At 38.4% G+C, this 21520-nt stretch overlaps 1 protein-coding gene across 5 annotated transcripts in view; it reads left to right on the forward strand.

Annotated features, from left to right (window-relative positions):
• The first annotated feature begins 11186 nt into the window (after positions 1-11186).
• Positions 11187-21520, forward strand: part of LOC149588803 (pecanex-like protein 1) — a 62249-nt gene continuing 51915 nt past the window's right edge. For 3 of the 5 annotated variants that reach the window (XM_089862041.1, XM_089862043.1, XM_089862044.1), the window contains exons 1-3: positions 11188-11775; positions 16910-17109; positions 18973-19172. In XM_089862041.1, the coding sequence (XP_089718167.1) occupies positions 11623-11775; positions 16910-17109; positions 18973-19172 (553 nt within the window). In that variant the 5' untranslated portion in view covers positions 11188-11622. Of the gene's footprint in view, positions 11776-16909; positions 17110-18972; positions 19173-21520 lie in introns of all 5 variants that reach the window. The other 2 variants (XM_089862042.1, XM_089862045.1) reach the window with 2 other exon arrangements.

Genomic DNA, 21520 nt, shown 5'->3' on the forward strand with positions numbered 1-21520 from the left:
GAAGCCTTAGTGTGACGTCACCCATGCTCTTTGTCCATAGAACCTAAGCGGTACCAAACATGGCCGCCAACTGTCAAAGCTATGCCTATGACGTTTTACCTAGGCATTGACGTCACAACTGAGATAGCTCTATAGACACCTCAACACGTACTCCCTTCAAAATAATTAATTTCATTATAAAGGCCGCGTTCAGCAGAGCTCAGCGGACTCAGCGCTGAGTCAGCGCTTTTAGCTGTGTCCTACTGAACGGATTTTGTTTTTGGACTTTGACGTCACGCTGCTCAGCGCTGAGCCAGCGCGGTCAGCCGGTCACCAAAGAAAATAGTCGGTTTTTTGGATCGCGTGACGTAAAACGCGTAGTTCTTAGCTTTGCGAAAAAACATGGAGGAATTATTACAAATAGCTCTTGCAGATTCTGGTGGGACTACCTATTTAATTGCCGTGAAACTAGCTGATCACGCGAGAATTTCAATAGATATGTTAGTCTTTCTAATTTTAATTATTAAGTTGTTCTTACTCTATAAATAGGTTTTCATACAAGCCTTGGTACTTTGAACGCTTTATTGCGCTACCGTCATTTTTAAAACACCGATGACTTAGAAAAAGCGTTCAGCAAGCTATGACGTCATTATGACGACAGAGCTCACCGGTAAAAGTTTCCCAAAATCCGCTGTCTTGCTTGGTGAGCTCTGCTGAACGCAGCCTTTGTTTTCGGAAAATGTACTTGTTCTTGAAAAAGCGTAGATATGTAATTTTTTAAATTAATTTAGAGGAATGGATCGATTAACAGTAAAATCAGTTGATTGAATTTAATATTGATTAAGGATTAAATGGATAAAAATAACAAAAACAATTGCAATATCTGAACTTCAGTCAAATGATAAACCTCACACATAGAGAAATGTTTATTAAAACATAGGTTCACAGGTTTATTTTCAGCGGTATTATGATTCCTTTTAATGGTAGCAGCATGGAGAACACATTTTTTCAAGAAAAAATATACGAAGCTTTGTATTATGGATAAACCATTAAACTACCTCTACTAATCATGAATGATAGTGTTCCAACATCCATTTAAAATTTGAATTTCACCTGAAAATATAGACTAATCTAGGAAAATAATTAGGAATTAATTACCAACCTTCGCGAAACATGAACGAGTGTTTATTTGAATTTCACCTGAAAATATAGACTAATCTAGGAAAATAATTAGGAATTAATTACCAACCTTCGCGATCCATGAACCAGTGTTTCAACGTCCGTTGAAGATTTGAATTTAACCTGTAAATATAGACTAATCTAGGAAAATAATTAGAAATTAATTACCAACCTTCGCGAACCATGAACCAGTGTTTCAACGTCCGTTGAAGATTTGAATTTAACCTGTAAATATAGACTAATCTAGGAAAATAATTAGAAATTAATTACCAACCTTCGCGAACCATGAACGAGTGTTTCAACGTCCGTTGGAGATTTGAATTTAACCTGTAAATATAGACTAATCTAGGAAAATAATTAGGAATTACCAACCTTCGCGAACCATGAAGGAGTGTGTCAACGTCCGTTGAAGATTTGAATTTCCCCTGAAAATATAGACTAATCTAGGAAGATAATTAGAAATTACCAACCTTCGCGAACCATGAACGAGTGTTCCAACGTCCGTTGAAGATTTGAATTTAACCTGTAAATATAGACTAATCTAGGAAAATAATTAGGAATTACCAACCTTCGCGAACCATGAAGGAGTGTGTCAACGTCCGTTGAAGATTTGAATTTCCCCTGAAAATATAGACTAATCTAGGAAAATAATTAGAAATTAATTACCAACCTTCGCGAACCATGAACGAGTGTTTCAACGTCCGTTGGAGATTTGAATTTAACCTGTAAATATAGACTAATCTAGGAAAATAATTAGAAATTAATTACCAACCTTCGCGAACCATGAACGAGTGTTTCAACGTCCGTTGGAGATTTGAATTTCACCTGAAAATATAGACTAATCTAGGAAAATAATTAGAAATTAATTACCAACCTTCGCGAACCATGAACGAGTGTTTCAACGTCCGTTGGAGATTTGAATTTCACCTGAAAATATAGACTAATCTAGGAAAATAATTAGGAATTACCAACCTTCGCGAACCATGAACGAGTGTTCCAACGTCCGTTGAAGATTTGAATTTCCCCTGAAAATATAGACTAATCTAGGAAAATAATTAGGAATTAATTACCAACCTTCGCGATCCATGAACCAGTGTTTCAACGTCCGTTGAAGATTTGAATTTAACCTGTAAATATAGACTAATCTAGGAAAATAATTAGGAATTACCAACCTTCGCGAACCATGAAGGAGTGTGTCAACGTCCGTTGAAGATTTGAATTTCCCCTGAAAATATAGACTAATCTAGGAAAATAATTAGAAATTAATTACCAACCTTCGCGAACCATGAACGAGTGTTTCAACGTCCGTTGGAGATTTGAATTTAACCTGTAAATATAGACTAATCTAGGAAAATAATTAGAAATTAATTACCAACCTTCGCGAACCATGAACGAGTGTTTCAACGTCCGTTGGAGATTTGAATTTCACCTGAAAATATAGACTAATCTAGGAAAATAATTAGGAATTACCAACCTTCGCGAACCATGAACGAGTGTTCCAACGTCCGTTGAAGATTTGAATTTCCCCTGAAAATATAGACTAATCTAGGAAGATAATTAGGAATTAATTACCAACCTTCGCGAACCATGAACGAGTGTTTCAACGTCCGTTGGAGATTTGAATTTCCCCTGAAAATATAGACTAATCTAGGAAAATAATTAGGAATTAATTACCAACCTTCGCGATCCATGAACCAGTGTTTCAACGTCCGTTGAAGATTTGAATTTAACCTGTAAATATAGACTAATCTAGGAAAATAATTAGAAATTAATTACCAACCTTCGCGATCCATGAACGAGTGTTTCAACGTCCGTTGAAGATTTGAATTTCCCCTGAAAATATAGTCTAATCTAGGAAAATAATTAGGAATTACCAACCTTCGCGAACCATGAAGGAGTGTGTCAACGTCCGTTGAAGATTTGAATTTCCCCTGAAAATATAGACTAATCTAGGAAGATAATTAGAAATTACCAACCTTCGCGAACCATGAACGAGTGTTCCAACGTCCGTTGAAGATTTGAATTTAACCTGTAAATATAGACTAATCTAGGAAAATAATTAGGAATTACCAACCTTCGCGAACCATGAAGGAGTGTGTCAACGTCCGTTGAAGATTTGAATTTCCCCTGAAAATATAGACTAATCTAGGAAGATAATTAGAAATTACCAACCTTCGCGAACCATGAACGAGTGTTCCAACGTCCGTTGAAGATTTGAATTTAACCTGTAAATATAGACTAATCTAGGAAAATAATTAGGAATTACCAACCTTCGCGAACCATGAAGGAGTGTGTCAACGTCCGTTGAAGATTTGAATTTCCCCTGAAAATATAGACTAATCTAGGAAAATAATTAGAAATTAATTACCAACCTTCGCGAACCATGAAGGAGTGTGTCAACGTCCGTTGAAGATTTGAATTTAACCTGTAAATATAGACTAATCTAGGAAAATAATTAGGAATTAATTACCAACCTTCGCGATCCATGAACCAGTGTTTCAACGTCCGTTGAAGATTTGAATTTAACCTGTAAATATAGACTAATCTAGGAAAATAATTAGAAATTACCAACCTTCGCGAACCATGAACGAGTGTTCCAACGTCCGTTGGAGATTTGAATTTCACCTGAAAATATAGACTAATCTAGGAAAATAATTAGGAATTACCAACCTTCGCGAACCATGAAGGAGTGTTTCAACGTCCGTTGAAGATTTGAATTTCCCCTGAAAATATAGTCTAATCTAGGAAGATAATTAGAAATTACCAACCTTCGCGAACCATGAACGAGTGTTCCAACGTCCGTTGAAGATTTGAATTTAACCTGTAAATATAGACTAATCTAGGAAAATAATTAGGAATTACCAACCTTCGCGAACCATGAAGGAGTGTGTCAACGTCCGTTGAAGATTTGAATTTCCCCTGAAAATATAGACTAATCTAGGAAAATAATTAGAAATTAATTACCAACCTTCGCGAACCATGGAGTGTTTCAATGTCCGTTGGAGATTTGAATTTCACCTGAAAATATAGACTAATCTAGGAAAATAATTAGGAATTAATTACCAACCTTCGCGAACCATGAAGGAGTGTTTCAATGTCCGTTGGAGATTTGAATTTCACCTGTAAATATAGACTAATCTAGGAAAATAATTAGAAATTAATTACCAACCTTCGCGATCCATGAACGAGTGTTTCAACGTCCGTTGGAGATTTGAATTTCACCTGAAAATATACACTAATCTGGGAAAATAATTAGAAATTAATTACCAACCTTCGCGAATCAAAATTCAAAAATTAGGGTTTCAACGTCCGCTGAAGATTTATCGGACGACCAAGCACAACTGGCAACCATCCGCAGCTTCGGGCTTTGTGACTGAGAATGGAGCATGAATCCCTTACAGCAATCCCTAGGACGCCTCATCCTTTTCCCCATTTCCGGCGTTATTACACATTTATCCTAACAACGAAAAATCTGTAATAATGCCGAAAAATGTGTAATAACGCCGAAAATGGGGGAAATGATGACGCGTCATAGATATTGCTGTATGACTTGTTATTTTCATGCCCCCTCTCACTTAGGCGAATATTTCTTAACTGAATATAATTCAAAACACATTATTAAGCGTTAATAATTATTTTAATTAATTTTAACCTCGGTTTTTCGGGCGAGATATTGTTGATAAGGTTTTAAAATGTAGGATATAGTTATAATTGTGATTTTTAGACCGTTAGAATGGTTTTCACGTTTTATTTAATTAGGCTTATAATAATTAATAGGATATTTATTTTGCAGTAGTTTAAGCTAATGAATCGAATGGCGATATGCAAAATAGTATGAAATTAAGTAGGTGAAAAAAATATCAATGTACGACTTCAAAATAAATTTTTATTTCGACTTCCTAATCCTAAAATTAGTGAGGAAAAATATTTTTTCTTCTTAAATTACTTTTATTACGAGACGTAATTAACGAAAAACGTAAAAATTAAATCCAGGGAATCTTAACCTTGCAAACGTATGAAGTATTTAGGGGTGTAACACTAGTTTGAAAGCTGAAGTCGAAGACCACTTTTACAAAATTTAGTTTTTCGGTTATTTTCGGTTTCTAATTGTAATTAGCTTAATTATTTAAGGAAGTGCATCAACTACGAATGTTTAATTATGCAATTAAACGTCCGAAAAGACAGCTTATAACAGTTAATATTTCGTCTTTCAAACACATTTTTGGCATTAAAATAGCAATAAATTTGAATGAAACTATCCAATTCTGACGTAAAAAACTGTTAGTAATCGAATAAAAGCAATCGCAAGATCCTAATACTAGCGGTTGATTAGTTGTTCCACTGATTACGGTGATCCCTATTTTTAAGTTCAACTGATTTAAATTCTACTTTTGATCGATTCCTGTTACTTTCTGGTGTCCCCATGTTTTTCCTGCCATTTTGAAGAACTTGAAAAGCCCTATTCGTCTGATTCTGGTCCAACTACTGACTCTATCTTAAAGCGGTTAATGGCATTGAATTCGGTGTTAAAAACTATTCAATTTGGCGTCAAGATATTTTCAAAATATTCATATAATTGGCATAATTCGATTTCCAGCTTTCGACGATCGGTGGTCGATAGTTCGAAAACTGCTAGTCCTACGCTCTCGAAAGTGAAATTAATCTGATTTTTCAAACTTGAATTAAACTTTTATTAACGATCTATTAAATTTAATAAAGGGCGAAATTGCAATTGAAAAATCATTAGCAAAAATCAAAACACTGCAAGAAACAAAACTAACAAACAAACAATAGTAAAAATTAATTTTAAATTACACTGGTGACTGAAAACAAAAATCAAAACTGAATAGATTTTATACTTTAAACCACGTATAGTAGGAATGATAGGCTTTACAATTAAAAAGATAGTAAATACTGAATGAAGATTAAAGTCTGATTAAAATAAGTGAGCGTGAAAACCTGTTATAACGGTCTAAAATCACAATTATAACTCCATCCTACACTATAAAACGTAATTAACAATATCCAGCCCAAAAAAAAAACCCTAGGTTAAAATTAATTAAACTAACTTTTAACGCCTAATAATCATAATGTGTTTTGAATTATAGTCAGTTAAGAAAACTTCGCCTTTAGTGAGAAGGGGCATGAAAAAAACCAGTCTTACGGCAATATCTGTAGCGCTTCCTCCTTTCCCCCCATTTTTCGGCGTTATTACAGATTTTTCCTTACCGCGAAAAATGTGTAATAACGCCGAAAAATCTGTAATAACCCCGAAAAATGGGGGAAAGGATGGCGGCTCATAGGGATTGCTGTATGACTGGTTTGCATGGCCCCCTCGCACTATAGGCGAAGATTACTTTTAACTGACTATAATTCAAAACACATTACCTATAAGGCGTTAAAAATTAGTTTAATTAATTTTAACCTAGGTTTTTTGGCGGCATATTGTTAATTATGTTTTAATGTGTAGTATAGAGTTATAATTGTGATTTTTAGACCGTTAGAACGGTTTTTCACTTTTACTTATTTTAATTAGGCTTATATTAATTAATAATTAGTAGGATATTTATTTTGGGGTAGTTTTTGCAACCTTTAATTTTTCCAATTCAAATTTTCAATATTAATTTAATTTACTAAGAAACAGCACAATTTAAAATCAAAAATTTGTAAAAATTTACTTCATATTAGGGATGCACCGATATATTGGCCTATCTTTTTCATATAGGTATCAGCCAATATCGCCATGTAAACCGATATAAGATATAAGGTACTCAATGAATACTAATTGAAACACATCACACAAATATATTCCCACAATTTAACATTTCCCTTTAAAAATGCAAGGTTTTCCACAATCTCAGTTTTATCCTGTTGTTCACGACTATGAGAAAGTAATTTCCCTAGTTTTTCATACCTACCACAAACAATCCTCAACGGCCATAAATGAAGAGGAAGTATATTAAAAAAAATTAAATGTTATGTAAAAGTAAGAGGGTAGTGTTATAGATATCTAAATTGAAATATAAGCAACTTTGGTTTTGTCCTATCAGAGGTCGTTCCGATTCGGACAAAACTCGCAACTATTCTAGGTTCTAATGTACATTGACCTTTTAGAAAATATTTAAATATTATATCCTCAACCGCCATAAATTAATTAAAAAAAATTAAATATTATATAAAAGTAAGAGGGTACTGTTCCTGATATCTATATTGCACGTCACACTATAGAATGGTACAAGAAGCTTTAGCGAAACTATTTAGTAGAGAAACAATATTTTTAAAATTGAAATATAAGCAACTATGGTTTTGTTCTATCAGAGGTGGTTTTTCGCGAACTTCGGAAGTCGTCTTTGGCTTAGTTAATGGTCTGGGCTTGAAAATTGTTGGAACAATACTTTTCTTAAAGCAATTACAATGTTATAAATGCACTAAAATAGTTTATGGTTTTTGTTAAACGAAACTATTTGATACATAATTAATGATTATTGCTGTATTTTTAATGAAAATAGTCATCACTTTAATAATTGCAGTTTTTAATGCTACTATTCATACACCAATTATTGTTGTTAGTAATAATTGAAAACAAGTAAGAACACGAGTTACAGACATTTTAATATACATGTATTTTATGAATACTACATTTCACATTTAGTGCTTTATATTAAACTCCGTACGAATCAAAGCGAAGAGGAAGAGGGGAGGCGGTAAAAAAGTCATTCTTTGAGTAACTTCTATAATTTGTAAATATCACAAAAATAATTGAACTGTTTTTAAATCGTACTTTTTTGAAACGTAATGATTGATAATAACTGTAAAGAAAAATAAAGCAGATCGGATGTTGTTAACATGGAAAATATAACGTTTAAAAACAGTCAGTCTTTGAGTAACTTCTATAATTTGTAAATATCACAAAAATAATTGGTGAACTGTTTTTAAATCGTACCTTTTTGAAACTTAATAAATGATTAGAACTGTAAAAAAACATAAAAAACAAAGAAAATATTACGTTTAAAAAAAACTGTCATTCTTTGAGTAACTTCTATAATTTTGAAATATCCCAAAAATAATTGGAGAATTTCTTTTAAAACCGTACCTTTTTGAAACGTTATAAATGATTATAACTATAAAAACATAAAGCAGATCCGACGTTAAAATTTCATTCTTTGAGTAACTTCTATAATTATGAAATACCACAAAAATAATTCGTGAAAATATATTTTCTTATAAAATCCTTACCTTTTCAAACCCTTCATGGGATTAGGAGATTCAGCTTTTAAGATTTAATTGCTACCTTTGGAATACAGCCCAAAGGTTAACGATTTTTAGGATGAAAATTTAAATTTTTAAAATTATTTTAAGATAAAAAAAGGAATCGGGCTTTTAGAACATTACATCATGCTTTAAACTTGATGGAAATATTTTAATATGGTAAGTAAGCTAAAATTTTGTCATTTCTTTAAGCAAATAGTCATGAAATTAATAATTACAGTTTTTAATGTTACTATTCAAACTACATTTATCGTTATGATAATAATAATAATAATTGCGAACAATCAGGAACATTGATATTAAGAAAGCATTTAATATTTCGCGCTTTATATTAAAATCAGTATAGAGTGCTGTCAGTTGTGACGTCAGATCCAAGGTTAAACGTCACGAGTCTGCCTTTAGCAATGGGCGGCCATGACGGTTACCGTTTTTTCTTTATGGGAAAACAGCATGGGTGACGTCACACCGGCGCTTCTGACAGCACTCTATGAATCTTGGTATGAATAAAGTAAAAGTGGCGCCATCCTCTTAAACCTTCTTCAACAAAAAAGCCTCAAAGTTTTAAAAGTATAGATTTGTCCACGCAGCGAGAGATTTGTCCACGCAGCGAGAGATTTGTCCACGCAGCGAGAGATTTGTCCACGCAGCGAGAGATTTGTCCACGCAGCGAGAGATTTGTCCACGCAGCGAGAGATTTGTCCACGCAGCGAGAGATTTGTCCACGCAGCGAGAGATGTCCACGCAGCGAGAGATTTGTCCACGCAGCGAGAGATTTGTCCACGCAGCGAGAGATTTGTCCACGCAGCGAGAGATTTGTCCACGCAGCGAGAGATTTGTCCACGCAGCGAGAGATTTGTCCACGCAGCGAGAGATGTCCACGCAGCGAGAGATTTGTCCACGCAGCGAGAGATTTGTCCACGCAGCGAGAGATTTGTCCACGCAACGAGAGATGTCCACGCAGCGAGAGATTTGTCCACGCAGCGAGAGATTTGTCCACGCAGCGAGAGATTTGTCCACGCAACGAGAGATGTCCACGCAGCGAGAGATTTGTCCACGCAGCGAGAGATTTGTCCACGCAGCGAGAGATTTGTCCACGCAGCGAGAGATTTGTCCACGCAGCGAGAGATTTGTCCACGCTGCGAGAGATTTGTCCACGCAGCGAGAGATTTGTCCACGCAGCGAGAGATTTGTCCACGCAGCGAGAGATTTGTCCACGCAGCGAGAGATTTGTCCACGCAGTGAGAGGTGTCCACGCAGCGAGAGATTTGTCCACGCAGCGAGAGATTTGTCCACGCAGCGAGAGATTTGTCCACGCAGCGAGAGATTTGTCCACGCAACGAGAGATGTCCACGCAGCGAGAGATTTGTCCACGCAGCGAGAGATTTGTCCACGCAGCGAGAGATTTGTCCACGCAGCGAGAGATTTGTCCACGCAGCGAGAGATGTCCACGTACCGAGAGATTTGTCCACGCAGCGAGAGATTTGGGTGGGGCATTTGTTAGGAGTTTTCCTACTACCATATGTTTTTAACCAATCATATTGTAGGGGGCGTTATTTTGGAAGTAATGATCCAGCCTGCCGGCTCGTTACTTCCAAAGGATTTTCGCTTTGGAAGAAACGGTCTTTGGAAGCAACGGGCCCACACCCAGGGCCGGAAATAAGAAAAATTTCTTATAGGACACGTGTCCAGTGACCCCCTGTTTGACTTGAAAATTTATTGGACATTGTCCACTGGAATGCGCAAAAATAGTGTTGCATCTCCATAGTCTAGCTATCAAAACTTGGGAAAATTTATTGGTCAAACTGTCCAGTGACCCCCTTAGTTTTTGAAAAAATTATGGGACATTTTAAAATTTTATTGGACAATGTCCAGTGTCCTGTGCTTATTTCCGGCCCTGCCCACACCTACTGAACGTACCCCTAGACTGAGTGGCTGATTCCAGCTATAGCCTCATAGATCACGCGACTCGGTGAAAGCAGGCAATATTTAACAATAGCCACGTCGGTATTTTCAGGCTGTGTCTGCCGAGTCGCGTCATCTCTGAGGCCATGATCCAGCGGAAACGCTATCACAGCGCCCTCAAGTTCACAAAATCAACTGAAAAATTCAAAAACTTCTTGCGAATACCAAATAATTTGGTCAATGGGCAGATAAAAACATGCATTTTCTCGTGGTTTTATCCGCTATAGAATAGTCGGTTTTTCGAAGCTCATTATTTGGTATTCTAGAATTTTGAAAACCATTATTCGATTCGTCGGTGCGAATAGTAAACCTCAATTTTGACCAAATTATTTGGTCCGACCAAATAGTAACGAATAGTCTGCACGGCCCTAGTCACTGGACAATTATCCTATAAGAAATGTTTTTTATTTCCAGCCCTGTTTGAGTGTGGACTGTCTTGCAGTCTGGGAAATAGCACACTTCCTCTGGTCCAAAACCAGTTTATTAATTGCTTGGACTAGTTTTTCAATTCAAAAAGTGGGGCTTACTGGTCCTCGGGACCAGTTTATTAATTGAAAATCTATAGGAGAACAAAGCCTGGGACCCGTTTATTAATTGAAAATCTATAAGAGAACAAAGCCTGGGACCAGTTTATTAATTGAAAATCTATAAGAGAACAAAGCCTGGGACCAGTCCGGAGACCATTTTATTATTTAGGACCCTAGGGGGGTCACTGGTCCTAAGGACTAGTTTTAAAAATATCCTTATTTCCCAGACTGATTTGGAAAATGTATATTTCAACAAACTGAACTGAACTAAACTGTAAGTCAGTTTGGCGATCATACTTGTGCGTGTTACGTCTCTTTTTATCTCTTTATCTGAAAAATAAACATTAAAATAAGGAAATATTAAGGAATTTTAACTCATTTTAGAAGTAAATGAACGAGATTTTTATGAAAAGTAAGAGTGCCATGAATTTACAACATTTAAACCTAAATTTAGTTAATAATTTAATCTATATATTTGAAGTTTAGACCTGTAGTTTTAATTAAGCCTTGGCCTAATATATTTCTGGCTAGGTAATAAATATTGCAATTAACGCGAATGTATTGGATTGTGTTGTAATTGTAATAACTGAAGCGACGGCTTCGCGCTGCCTGTAAAATGGCTCTTGTGACATGGAACTGCGAGTTTCTATTTAAGAAATACGCGCTATAGCAGCAAATTGTAACTGAAGCTGGACTGGAGTGAGTAATGGGCTCCCAAACATTTGAGATCCTACGTCAAGGGATATGGGCGTCTTTCACCGGAGGATGGTTCTACGATCCCGAATTGGATCATTTTGGGAACGTTTTCCATCTCTACTTGTGGCTCTTTCTTCTTTGTCTTCCATTCGCACTTTATATGGTAAGTATATAAGAGAGAAGTCAAGTTTAGTATAGGGTACGTTCAGTAACCCTCTTTGATGGCAGCGCTTACTAAGCGATGTCAGATTTTAACTACTGTACGCCTTTTCGCGTTTCCGGTTTTGACGTCATGATGCTCAGCGCTTATCCATCAAAAAAACCATCTAATCGATATGGTTTTTTTGATGGCGTGACGTAGCGCTTGACTGTTGAACACTTGACAGACGAAAAGTTGGCGCGGGATTTAAAAATTTATTTCCAATAATGCTATTCCTACAGTAATTCTATTAGTTTTCTTTACAAAACTACTTCTACCATTCAAATAGACATAATTTTCTTAAACAATTTCATTATTTACGAGCTCGTTAATAATTGAAAAGAGCCATTTGCCTTTGTAACGTTTTGAGGGAAAGTAAGACGTTTCCCCAACTCCATTTTCTAAAACTTCATCAAAATGTCACTTTTCCGTTCAACAACCTTTTACGGCACTGTGACATCTCGAGCCCATCAACCATCATCAAGGAAACAGCGATTTCCTTGAGATTTTCGTTACTGAACGTACCCATAGTACAGGTTAACGGAACTTCTTAGTTTGCCGATAGGGGCTTAATAAAGAACAGTGGTTGATCATATTGTAACCTCCCGAAATAATCAAGGGACCTCCTGGGTTTCTACTCCAGGGGTGTGCGGTTACATAGAGGATTAACACACCGAGTTACCTCTGACCTTTCCCCGTACTATATAAGCATCGTCTGCTTATGACATAAAGTCAGTTCTCCTTTACTACTAAGATGTAGTAGTCGCTCGAGTGAAGGGCTTTGCCCTAGGATTGGACTTCATCATCCATTAATAGTAATTATGTTAAGTTCTTTAATTGTATAATGCAAGTGGCATTTAATTATTATTTAATTAGTTAGTTTAATAAAGTATGATTGAACCTAAGGAAACGTAGTAGTTATTCTTAGTTACAGCCAAAGCTTTTATGGCCACGTGGGGCGAATTTAGTAATCTCGCAAGCGTGGTTACATAAATGGCGAGCTTGCCAGGACCGACGGGTCCTAGGTTATTGTAACTTTGCTTTGGCTATGCTAAGCCTTAGTGTAATCGTAGTTTGTAGTAATTAGTTGTTAGAGTAAAGTTAGGGTAGTAACGTTGCGGTTCCGCACTGCGGATTGGACTAGCCGTGACATGCACTATTGAGTTTGATGGTCGCTCAAAAACCTTCCTTTACAACAATTCACTACGATCACAATGTTCAACTCATACTGAACTTCTTCAGAAGCAAGTTTAATTACTTGGCTTATCTCAACGGGACATTCCCTTAAGAGAAGAAACTACAGTCAGCAGTCAACGCCTACAGAAGACGATCCTGAGTCAAGTTCTTCAACGAACGGTGGAAGCATGCACCACCAATCTGCGGAGACTTCCTCAACAATATCGTCTGATACGGCTGCTTCAGATCTGACTGGACGTATTCTACCATGCGAGGATGAGAAAGCTAGGACGAGCCATCCGATGCTACAGTTCCTGCTTTCATCAAATTTCCTTATAACTTTAAATGATTAACCTAGTATGCTAGTTAACTGGAATCTTTTAACTATCTGTTACATTGTTTAAAGTTAATTACTATTATTCTGTTTTGTTAAAATTAGAAGATTTATGTAATTAAGTTTTCTGCCGATGAAGTCCAACTCTTGTCGTCTGGGGGGATGTAACCTCCCGAAATAATCAAGGGACCTCCTGGGTTTCTACTCCAGGGGTGTGCGGTTACATAGAGGATTAACACACCGAGTTACCTCTGACCTTTCCCCGTACTATATAAGCATCGTCTGCTTATGACATAAAGTCAGTTCTCCTTTACTACTAAGATGTAGTAGTCGCTCGAGTGAAGGGCTTTGCCCTAGGATTGGACTTCATCATCCATTAATAGTAATTATGTTAAGTTCTTTAATTGTATAATGCAAGTGGCATTTAATTATTATTTAATTAGTTAGTTTAATAAAGTATGATTGAACCTAAGGAAACGTAGTAGTTATTCTTAGTTACAGCCAAAGCTTTTATGGCCACGTGGGGCGAATTTAGTAATCTCGCAAGCGTGGTTACAATATGATTTTTTGAATTAAAATTGAATAAGGAAACTGACCCATCCCATTGAACTAAATTTAACACTGAAAACGCGGTAAACCTGGTTAGGAAACGTAGACACTATTTGCGTATAAAAAAGAACGTGTATTTGAACCCCCTAGCTACTCGATCGATTCATGGTAAAAGTCATCATCATAGACATGAAATTTTTTCACTCTAATAGTCAATAGTACTGTAGTAAAATTAGTCGTATGGCTGAAATAAAATTAAATAAATATAAATTAATAATAATTTATATTTAAACGCTGTGGGGTGGCGTAGCGGTTAGCGCTTTCGTCTCGCAGCAAGAGGATCCCGGGTGGGATCCCGGACTGTGGCACCGGGTGAAAATCTGGGAAGAAATCCTTCTGCGTAGAGTTTGCAAGTTCTCTCCTCGCTTGTTAAAAGGAGTTTTCCTCCGCGGTCTAACCCGGTTTCTCCTTTCCATCAAAACTTGCTGAGGTTAACGGTAATAGTTAGTATAGGGCGCTGACGGTTAGCTGTGGCATAGGGGCTAGCCCCCTGCACCCCTCTATGCATTGTAAAGGGACCCACCTGTAAACAAGCCACAGGCTCAGTGTGGAAATCCCTTCATAGACAAAAGCCTAGATTATTATTATTATTATTATTATTATATGGACTTTGCAGTTTCCCCTCCCTCTAAACTTTACTGTCATGCTCGGACGCGGCTAGTGACGCGCCACATGATTGGCTGGTAGAGATAGTCTTATAAACCTTAATTGACTATATCCCTTGTCCCCGCCTATTACCTAGATGGCGCTATCGACGTAACGTTCCGCCGGTCTAGCTCCTTGCTCAATCTAAGAGCATTAAACACAGATGGACTGGAAAAATTATAGGCTAAACCCAATGTTCTTCTAAAGGCATCGCCTCTAGCGGGAGAGACCCGAAACTCTTCGACTCATAGGCCTTATGTTATGGCTATGGTTTGAGTCGAAAAAGTGTCAATAATGGTTGGTACGGGGTCTCAAGAGACTCTGCCCTAAAATAACCACGCGTCGTGTCTCCATTCCATTTCAATCCATCTGTGTTTAATGGTCTTAAGCTCAAGCAAGGAGGATGTTTAAGAAGCCCAGAGGGGAGGTTCAGATCAGACGAATTGCGCGTAGTCCTCCATTCATAAAACGGTACTGTGCTTGTCTCTGGTTACCATGGTTACTGCTACCCCCTCAATGCAAGAGAGCCTACATTCTCGCTCATGCCTTTCAAATCTCCTTGCTCTAGGCTCCCTCCTTTCCAACAACTATCACGCGCCTTTACCACCGTCTTGCGCGTCGAAGTTGCGCGCAAGTGCATGCGATATCTGCCTTGTTTTTTTTACCACGCCCCTTTCCAGAAGCAGTCTCCCCTCTTATACATCCTCCTTGGTTCAAGCATGTAATAGTCAGCTTTACTGTTTGGTAGAAGCTTGTCCTGGGTACCTCAGCCAATCAGGAGTGAGTAACGTATCGAGCTCTCTTGATTTTTAGTGAAGCGTCATAAGCCCCCCCCCCCCAATGCATTTAGTTTTAGCATAAGTTTATAAGATATGTTCTATAAGTCTGTCACTGGTTAGTGAGAGCTTGTCATGAAGTTACGTAGGTCATAGATTCAGGGTAAAGCGACGCCTGGTGAGGCGTTGTCAAAGACTTCATTTAGACTAAAATGGAAGATGGGCAGCAAAACCTCGTGTACAGGGTTCATACAAACCTGGAAAGCAGGGAAAACCTGGAAAAATCAGGGAAATAAAAAGTTGACAAAAACTTCAGGGATATTTTGAATTTTTAGTAAAATTCAGGGAAATCAGGGTCAAACGGGCCGAGTAATTAAGCAAAATGTTCATAAACATACCTCCGTAGGATTAACATTACACTACACTTTGGAGGCTCACAATTCTGGTTATATTGGAGATCGGGGATGTCCTTTGAGTATGTTATAGTCCAATTTGACCCCCATCCAACCATACTAAAAACGTAGGGCTACGACAAACAGGGGCCGAGTAATTAAGCAAAACGTAAACAAACAACCCCCCGCCATAGGAATAGCATTTCAGTAAACTTTGAAGGCTCGTAACTCTGGTTCTACTAGAGATACGGGATGTCATTTTAGCATGTTATAGTCCTATTTGCCCCCCATCCAACCATACTAAAAACGTAGGACTACGACAAACAGGGGCCGAGTAATTAAGCAAAATGTTCGTGAACATACCCTCCATAGGAATAGCATTACACCCAAATTTGGAGGCTCATAACTCTGGCTCTACTAGAGATAAGGGGATGTCCTTCGAGTATGTTATAGTCCAATTTATCCCCCATCCAACCATACTAAAAACGTAGGACTACGACAAACAGTGGCCGAGTAATTAAGCAAAATGTTGATGAACATACCCTCCATAGGATTAACATTACTTGGAGGCTCATAACTCTGGTTCTACTAGAGATAAGGGGATGCCCTTTTAGTATGTTATAGTCCAATTTGCCCCCCATCCAACCATACTAAGATCGTAGGGCTACGACAAACAGGGGCCGAGTAATTAAGAAAAACGTAAACAAACAACCCCCTCCATAGGAATAGCATTACACCCAACTTTGGAGGCTCATAACTCTGGCTCTACTAGAGATACGGGGATGTCCTTTGATTATGTTATAGTCCTATTTATCCCCCATCCAACCATACTAAGAACGTAGGGCTACGACAAACAGGGGCCGAGTAATTAAGCAAAACGTAAACAAACAACCCCCTCCATAGGAATAGCATTACACTAAACTTTGGAGGCTCGTAACTCTGGAAAATTCAGGGAAGTATGTGGGGGAAAACCTGGAAATCTCAGTGAAATTCGTTTTCCAAAAGTTATATGAACCCTGGTGTAGTCAATTCTCGCTTGACTTGAGTATGCGAGTGATATTAGTTCCCCATTAAAATAAGCCCTTCGTATGAAGAATTCGCCTATGCCTATTTTAACAAAGAAAAAAATGTTAGTTATACTTATAAACCCGTTTTTTATATTTCAGTGTTTTTCGGAAGCAATTTTGGCATGGACACTGTATTGTTTGACTGTGGGCGTGGTGTTTGTTACACTGAAAGTGACGAACCTTCGCCTCCACAAGATGTTCGATTCTGGTGAGAAGGTTGAGGAGACTAACAGCATTGACGAATCAGGAAGACTCGAAGAAAGACACCCTGACATCAGCCTCAATCCTAATCAACGCGAGTAAGTAAACCATTTTTTGTAATCAAGGCACAATTCCCTCGGATAAGGCACGTACCTTATTGTTTAACCTTTACCTGGACTAAGGATAGTTTTTAGCTGACCTCACTGCTAGTGAAATTAGTACGAACTGAATTGAACTAACTTCGTCTACAGTATATGTATAAGCCTGACGGAGTTAAGCTAGTAGCAGCCTATCAGGCTGAGGAATACAGCAGTGACCCTGGACAAGTGTCTGTCCACTTTAAATATTAGCTGGGCCAGTTTAAAAATTAAATGCTTTGGGGGTCTGCCAGCACTACAGCAGTGTTGGGTTGCGTGGTCTTTATGGACTTGAAAAAAAGCTTGCTGTTCTGTCCATCCAGACGTGCTCTTGCGCAAATTGCGCAACTACGTTCTTTAGGGCCGGCTACTCACTGTGGCTACGTGACCACCGTCGCGTTTCGGTCAACGTTAATACACATCTCTCCGCCTCACTTTTCTGTTTACTGCCCCAGTCCACCAACTGCTCCTATCCTTGTCCCGCCCAGTTGCCTTGGACGGGCTTCTATCGCTCACGTCAAGCTTGTGGCTTGGCACAGGGCAAATGACCAGTTTAAAAATTGCCTGGACCAGTTTAAAAATTAAATCGTAGGGGGGTGGTCAGTGGTCCACGGGACCACTAAGAAAATAAAAGGGTAACCAGAGTCCAGGAATTATCTCAAATATTTTAATTACCCACTTATTTAGTTTAGCAGACGACGCGCACTGGTCAATGGTCATGGACCAGTTTATTTATTCCAGGCCAGGGGGGGGGGGTCGTTGGCCTAATGTCCAGTTAAAGAAAATCCTTATTTCCCACCCTGGTTTCGAGTATTGGGTAGAGTTCTACCATGGATAAAAGAAGCGCGCGGGGAGATAGGATAGGCAACTCCCTATCTCCGACGACAGCTTATTCTGTATGTACTCTGTTGCAGCTTTGGTTGTCAGCACGCGCAAAGCTACGTCTCTATGTAATGTAGCTTTGACCGTGCTGCCAAGAGACGAAAAACTTCAGGATCTTTAGGATTTAAAATATCCGCGAGTTATTTAGCTCGAGTGCACGGACCTCTAGGCCTTAGTTTCAAATACGTGTAGTAGGCTGTAGACAATTTCATACTATTTGAAACTAAGGCCTAAAGGTCCGTGCACTCTAGGTAAAAAAACTCGCGGATATTTTAAATCCTGAGGATCCTGAAGTTTTTTGTCTCTTGACAGCACGTACAAAGCTACGTTACATAGAGACCTAGCTTTGCGCGTGCTGACAACCGATGCTGTAACAGAGTATATACAGAATAAGCTGTCGTCCGAGATAGGGAGTTGCCTATCCTATAGCTCGAAAACATATTCCCCTTACGCGCGTACTTTATCCATGGTACTACTGTCCCTCATTTTCAGTATCAACACAAAACAATGATCCACTAATCCTACACAACGTAGCGAAGTTTATTCCTTCCAAAATAATTCACTCTATAGATGGTTTTCACACATGGAGGATTCATACCATTTACACCAGGAGTTCGTGATACCTGGAGGACAAAAACCCGTCTGCTTTTGTCCTCCAGGTAGCCCGGCCTCCTGGTGTAAATGGTATGAATCCTCCATGTGTGTAAACTATCTATAGGGAGCTAACAACTGTCTAGGGGGAAGAGATAGTCTGACGTCACGCAGCCCCTCTCTGGTTGGCATTTAGCGCGTAGAATTCTGTTTCCAACCGTTAGGGGGGATGAAACTCCAGTAAGAGATAGAAGGGTGTGACGTTTCAGGGTCAGAACTGTTAGCTCCCTATTAAGCTATAATATTTGTATATATTGTTCAATTTTTGATACCCGAACCGTGATATTTCAGTGATCCGGAACAAATTGAACTGTCAGTGCTGAACACTGGAATGCGGGAGGAAGCGACGCCGCCTGTTCAGTGTAGTTCCAGGAATTCTTTCGCGGAAGGTCCAAGCAGCAAACGAGGTATTCCCCATGTGGATTCCATGGAATTATTAACTAGGTTTATAAATTCGGAACTGAATTCCCAGCAGTGTGGAAGTACCATAGGTAAGAACCGTAATGGCCGCCCCGCCCAACCCCCTTTGGTACGTTCTTAGCTGACGTAAATTATTCTTCTTCCAAATTGGCCTTATTCCTGATCAACGCCACCGAGGCGTAGCGGCGACTTTTGGAACTATAATAATACGGTAGCCAATTAGAGGTGGCCCTGGAGTCGATGGACTCTGATGGAGATCCGTTATTTTCTATGTTTTGATTATTACCGCTTCAACTTCAAAAAACGTGTTTTAACTAATTATAATAATAATAATAATAATAATAATAATAATAATAATAATAATAATAATAATAATCTAAGCTTGGTCTAGGAAGGGATGTCCACACTAAGTCAACTCGCGACTTATTTACAGTTGGGTCCCTTTACAATGCATAGAGGGGTGCAGGGGGCTAGCCCCTATGCCCCCACAGCTAACCTACAGCGCCCTATACTAACTATTACCGTTAACATCAGCAAGTTTTGATGGAAAGGAGAAACCGGGTTAGACCGCGAAGGAAAAACTCCTTTAACAAGCGGGGAGAGAACTTGCAAAGTCTACACAGAAGGATTTGTTCCCAGATTTAATTTCACCCGGTGCCACAGTCCGGGATTCCACCCGGGATCCTCTTGCTGCGTGGCGAAAGCGCTAACCGCTACGCCACCCCACCTAACCTAATAATCTCCAAATAGACCAAAATCGAATGAAAACTTACTCCGAAAGTCTTATTTCATAATATTAGACAGAATAAGAAAGGTAAACCATATCGCTTGTTAAGCCTTGGCTATTCACATGACTCAGAAAGATCAACAAAACATAGAAAAATAACAGATCTCCATCAGAGTGCGTCGACTCCAGCGCCACCTGTAATTGGCTACCGTATTATTATAGTTCCAAAAGTCGCCGCTACGCCTCGGTGGCGCTGATCAGGAATAAGACCAATTCACAGTATTTTTTCTTTTACGTTTCTGAGATGGCTGCAGCTTGAAACTCAAAATGATGGGTTTTTTAGTTATTTATTTATTTATTTATTTATTTATTTATTTATTTTATGTTCTCGTAGACCACCATACCTTCCCATAATGCTTATGGAAAGCTGTTAAGGGAATTTTCAGTTTTATTTTTTTAATCGGAAAGTTCCGGTAACGTAACATTATACCTTAAAAGAACCGCTGCTTTATAATAGGAATAAATATAAAAGGAATTAAATATTAAAATTAAAATAAATTATCTCTTATTACAATATGATAATTAGTACATTTAATTAGTCTTAAAAACATCAAGGACTACTGCGCCAACCGCCATTGGTTTAGTGACGTCTGCTAGCCCCTCTTTCTTACCTCTTACCTCTCTCAACCTGTGAGAATTCAACCAATCCCGTGGGGGTAAGTGGTTTGATTTAGCAGACGCCATCATTGAGTTGAGAAAATTACCACTAGAGTGGCCTTTCATCCGCTAGAATAAAAGACCCAATTAACTATATTACTCGCTTGTAGCGCCATCCCGATGCAACCACGGGAACTAAAAGAAAACGCGGGAAATTTGAATGATTTCAAGAATAAGTGGATTTATACATTTCTTATGCTAGGCCTCGAGATGGGGACACTATCGCGTGATAAACTCGGTAGCTGTCCGTCCGCCCCGATGTTTTTAAGAGTGTCCCACGTACCCCAATAGGCAGGTTAACGCAAAGGCCACTCTATGGAACTTTTCTCAACTCAATGGACGCCACTAAACCAATAGCGGATGGCGCAGTAGTCCTTGATTGTTTTTAAGACTAATTAAATGCTAATTATCTTGAAATTAGCTGTTATTCCCGCGGCGGCGCTCGCATTTAATTTGAACTTCCATCAAAATGATATAAAGATTGGGTAGATTTTACTGATGACTGATATTTTTGTAGCACCCTAGGTGCGAAGGCACTCGGCGTTGCCCGTCAGCCCGTCGGGATGCATTTTTTATTACTTTCCATGCGGACATTATTCCATTGAGAAACGTTTTTAAGTTTTTGGCCGCCATTTAAAAAGAAGGCAACAAATCGAACCCGAAAGACCATTTAGCCCGCCTATAGGTTATAGGAAACCAGTGTACTAAGTATCTGTGAAATCGGTTGAAACGCGCGGACTTTGTTGCATAGAGAAGAGTTTTTACGTTTCTGGGCGCCATTTTTTAAGATGGTGGCGGATTGGAAAAATCTTTCTTAGTACGCGCCTACTACTTATGAGTAACGTTCCTACAAATTTTCAGCCTTTTAGGGCAAGCGGTTTGGGCTGGGCGTTGATTATCAGTCAGTCAGTCAGTCAGTCAATCAGTCAGTCAGGACTTTGATTTATATAGATATAGATTATTTATTATTCTTTA

Source organism: Phalangium opilio, unplaced genomic scaffold (assembly GCF_054372755.1).
Source record: "Phalangium opilio isolate 3A_F unplaced genomic scaffold, DU_Popi_V2 ptg000537l_1, whole genome shotgun sequence".
NCBI lineage: Eukaryota > Metazoa > Arthropoda > Arachnida > Opiliones > Phalangiidae > Phalangium > Phalangium opilio.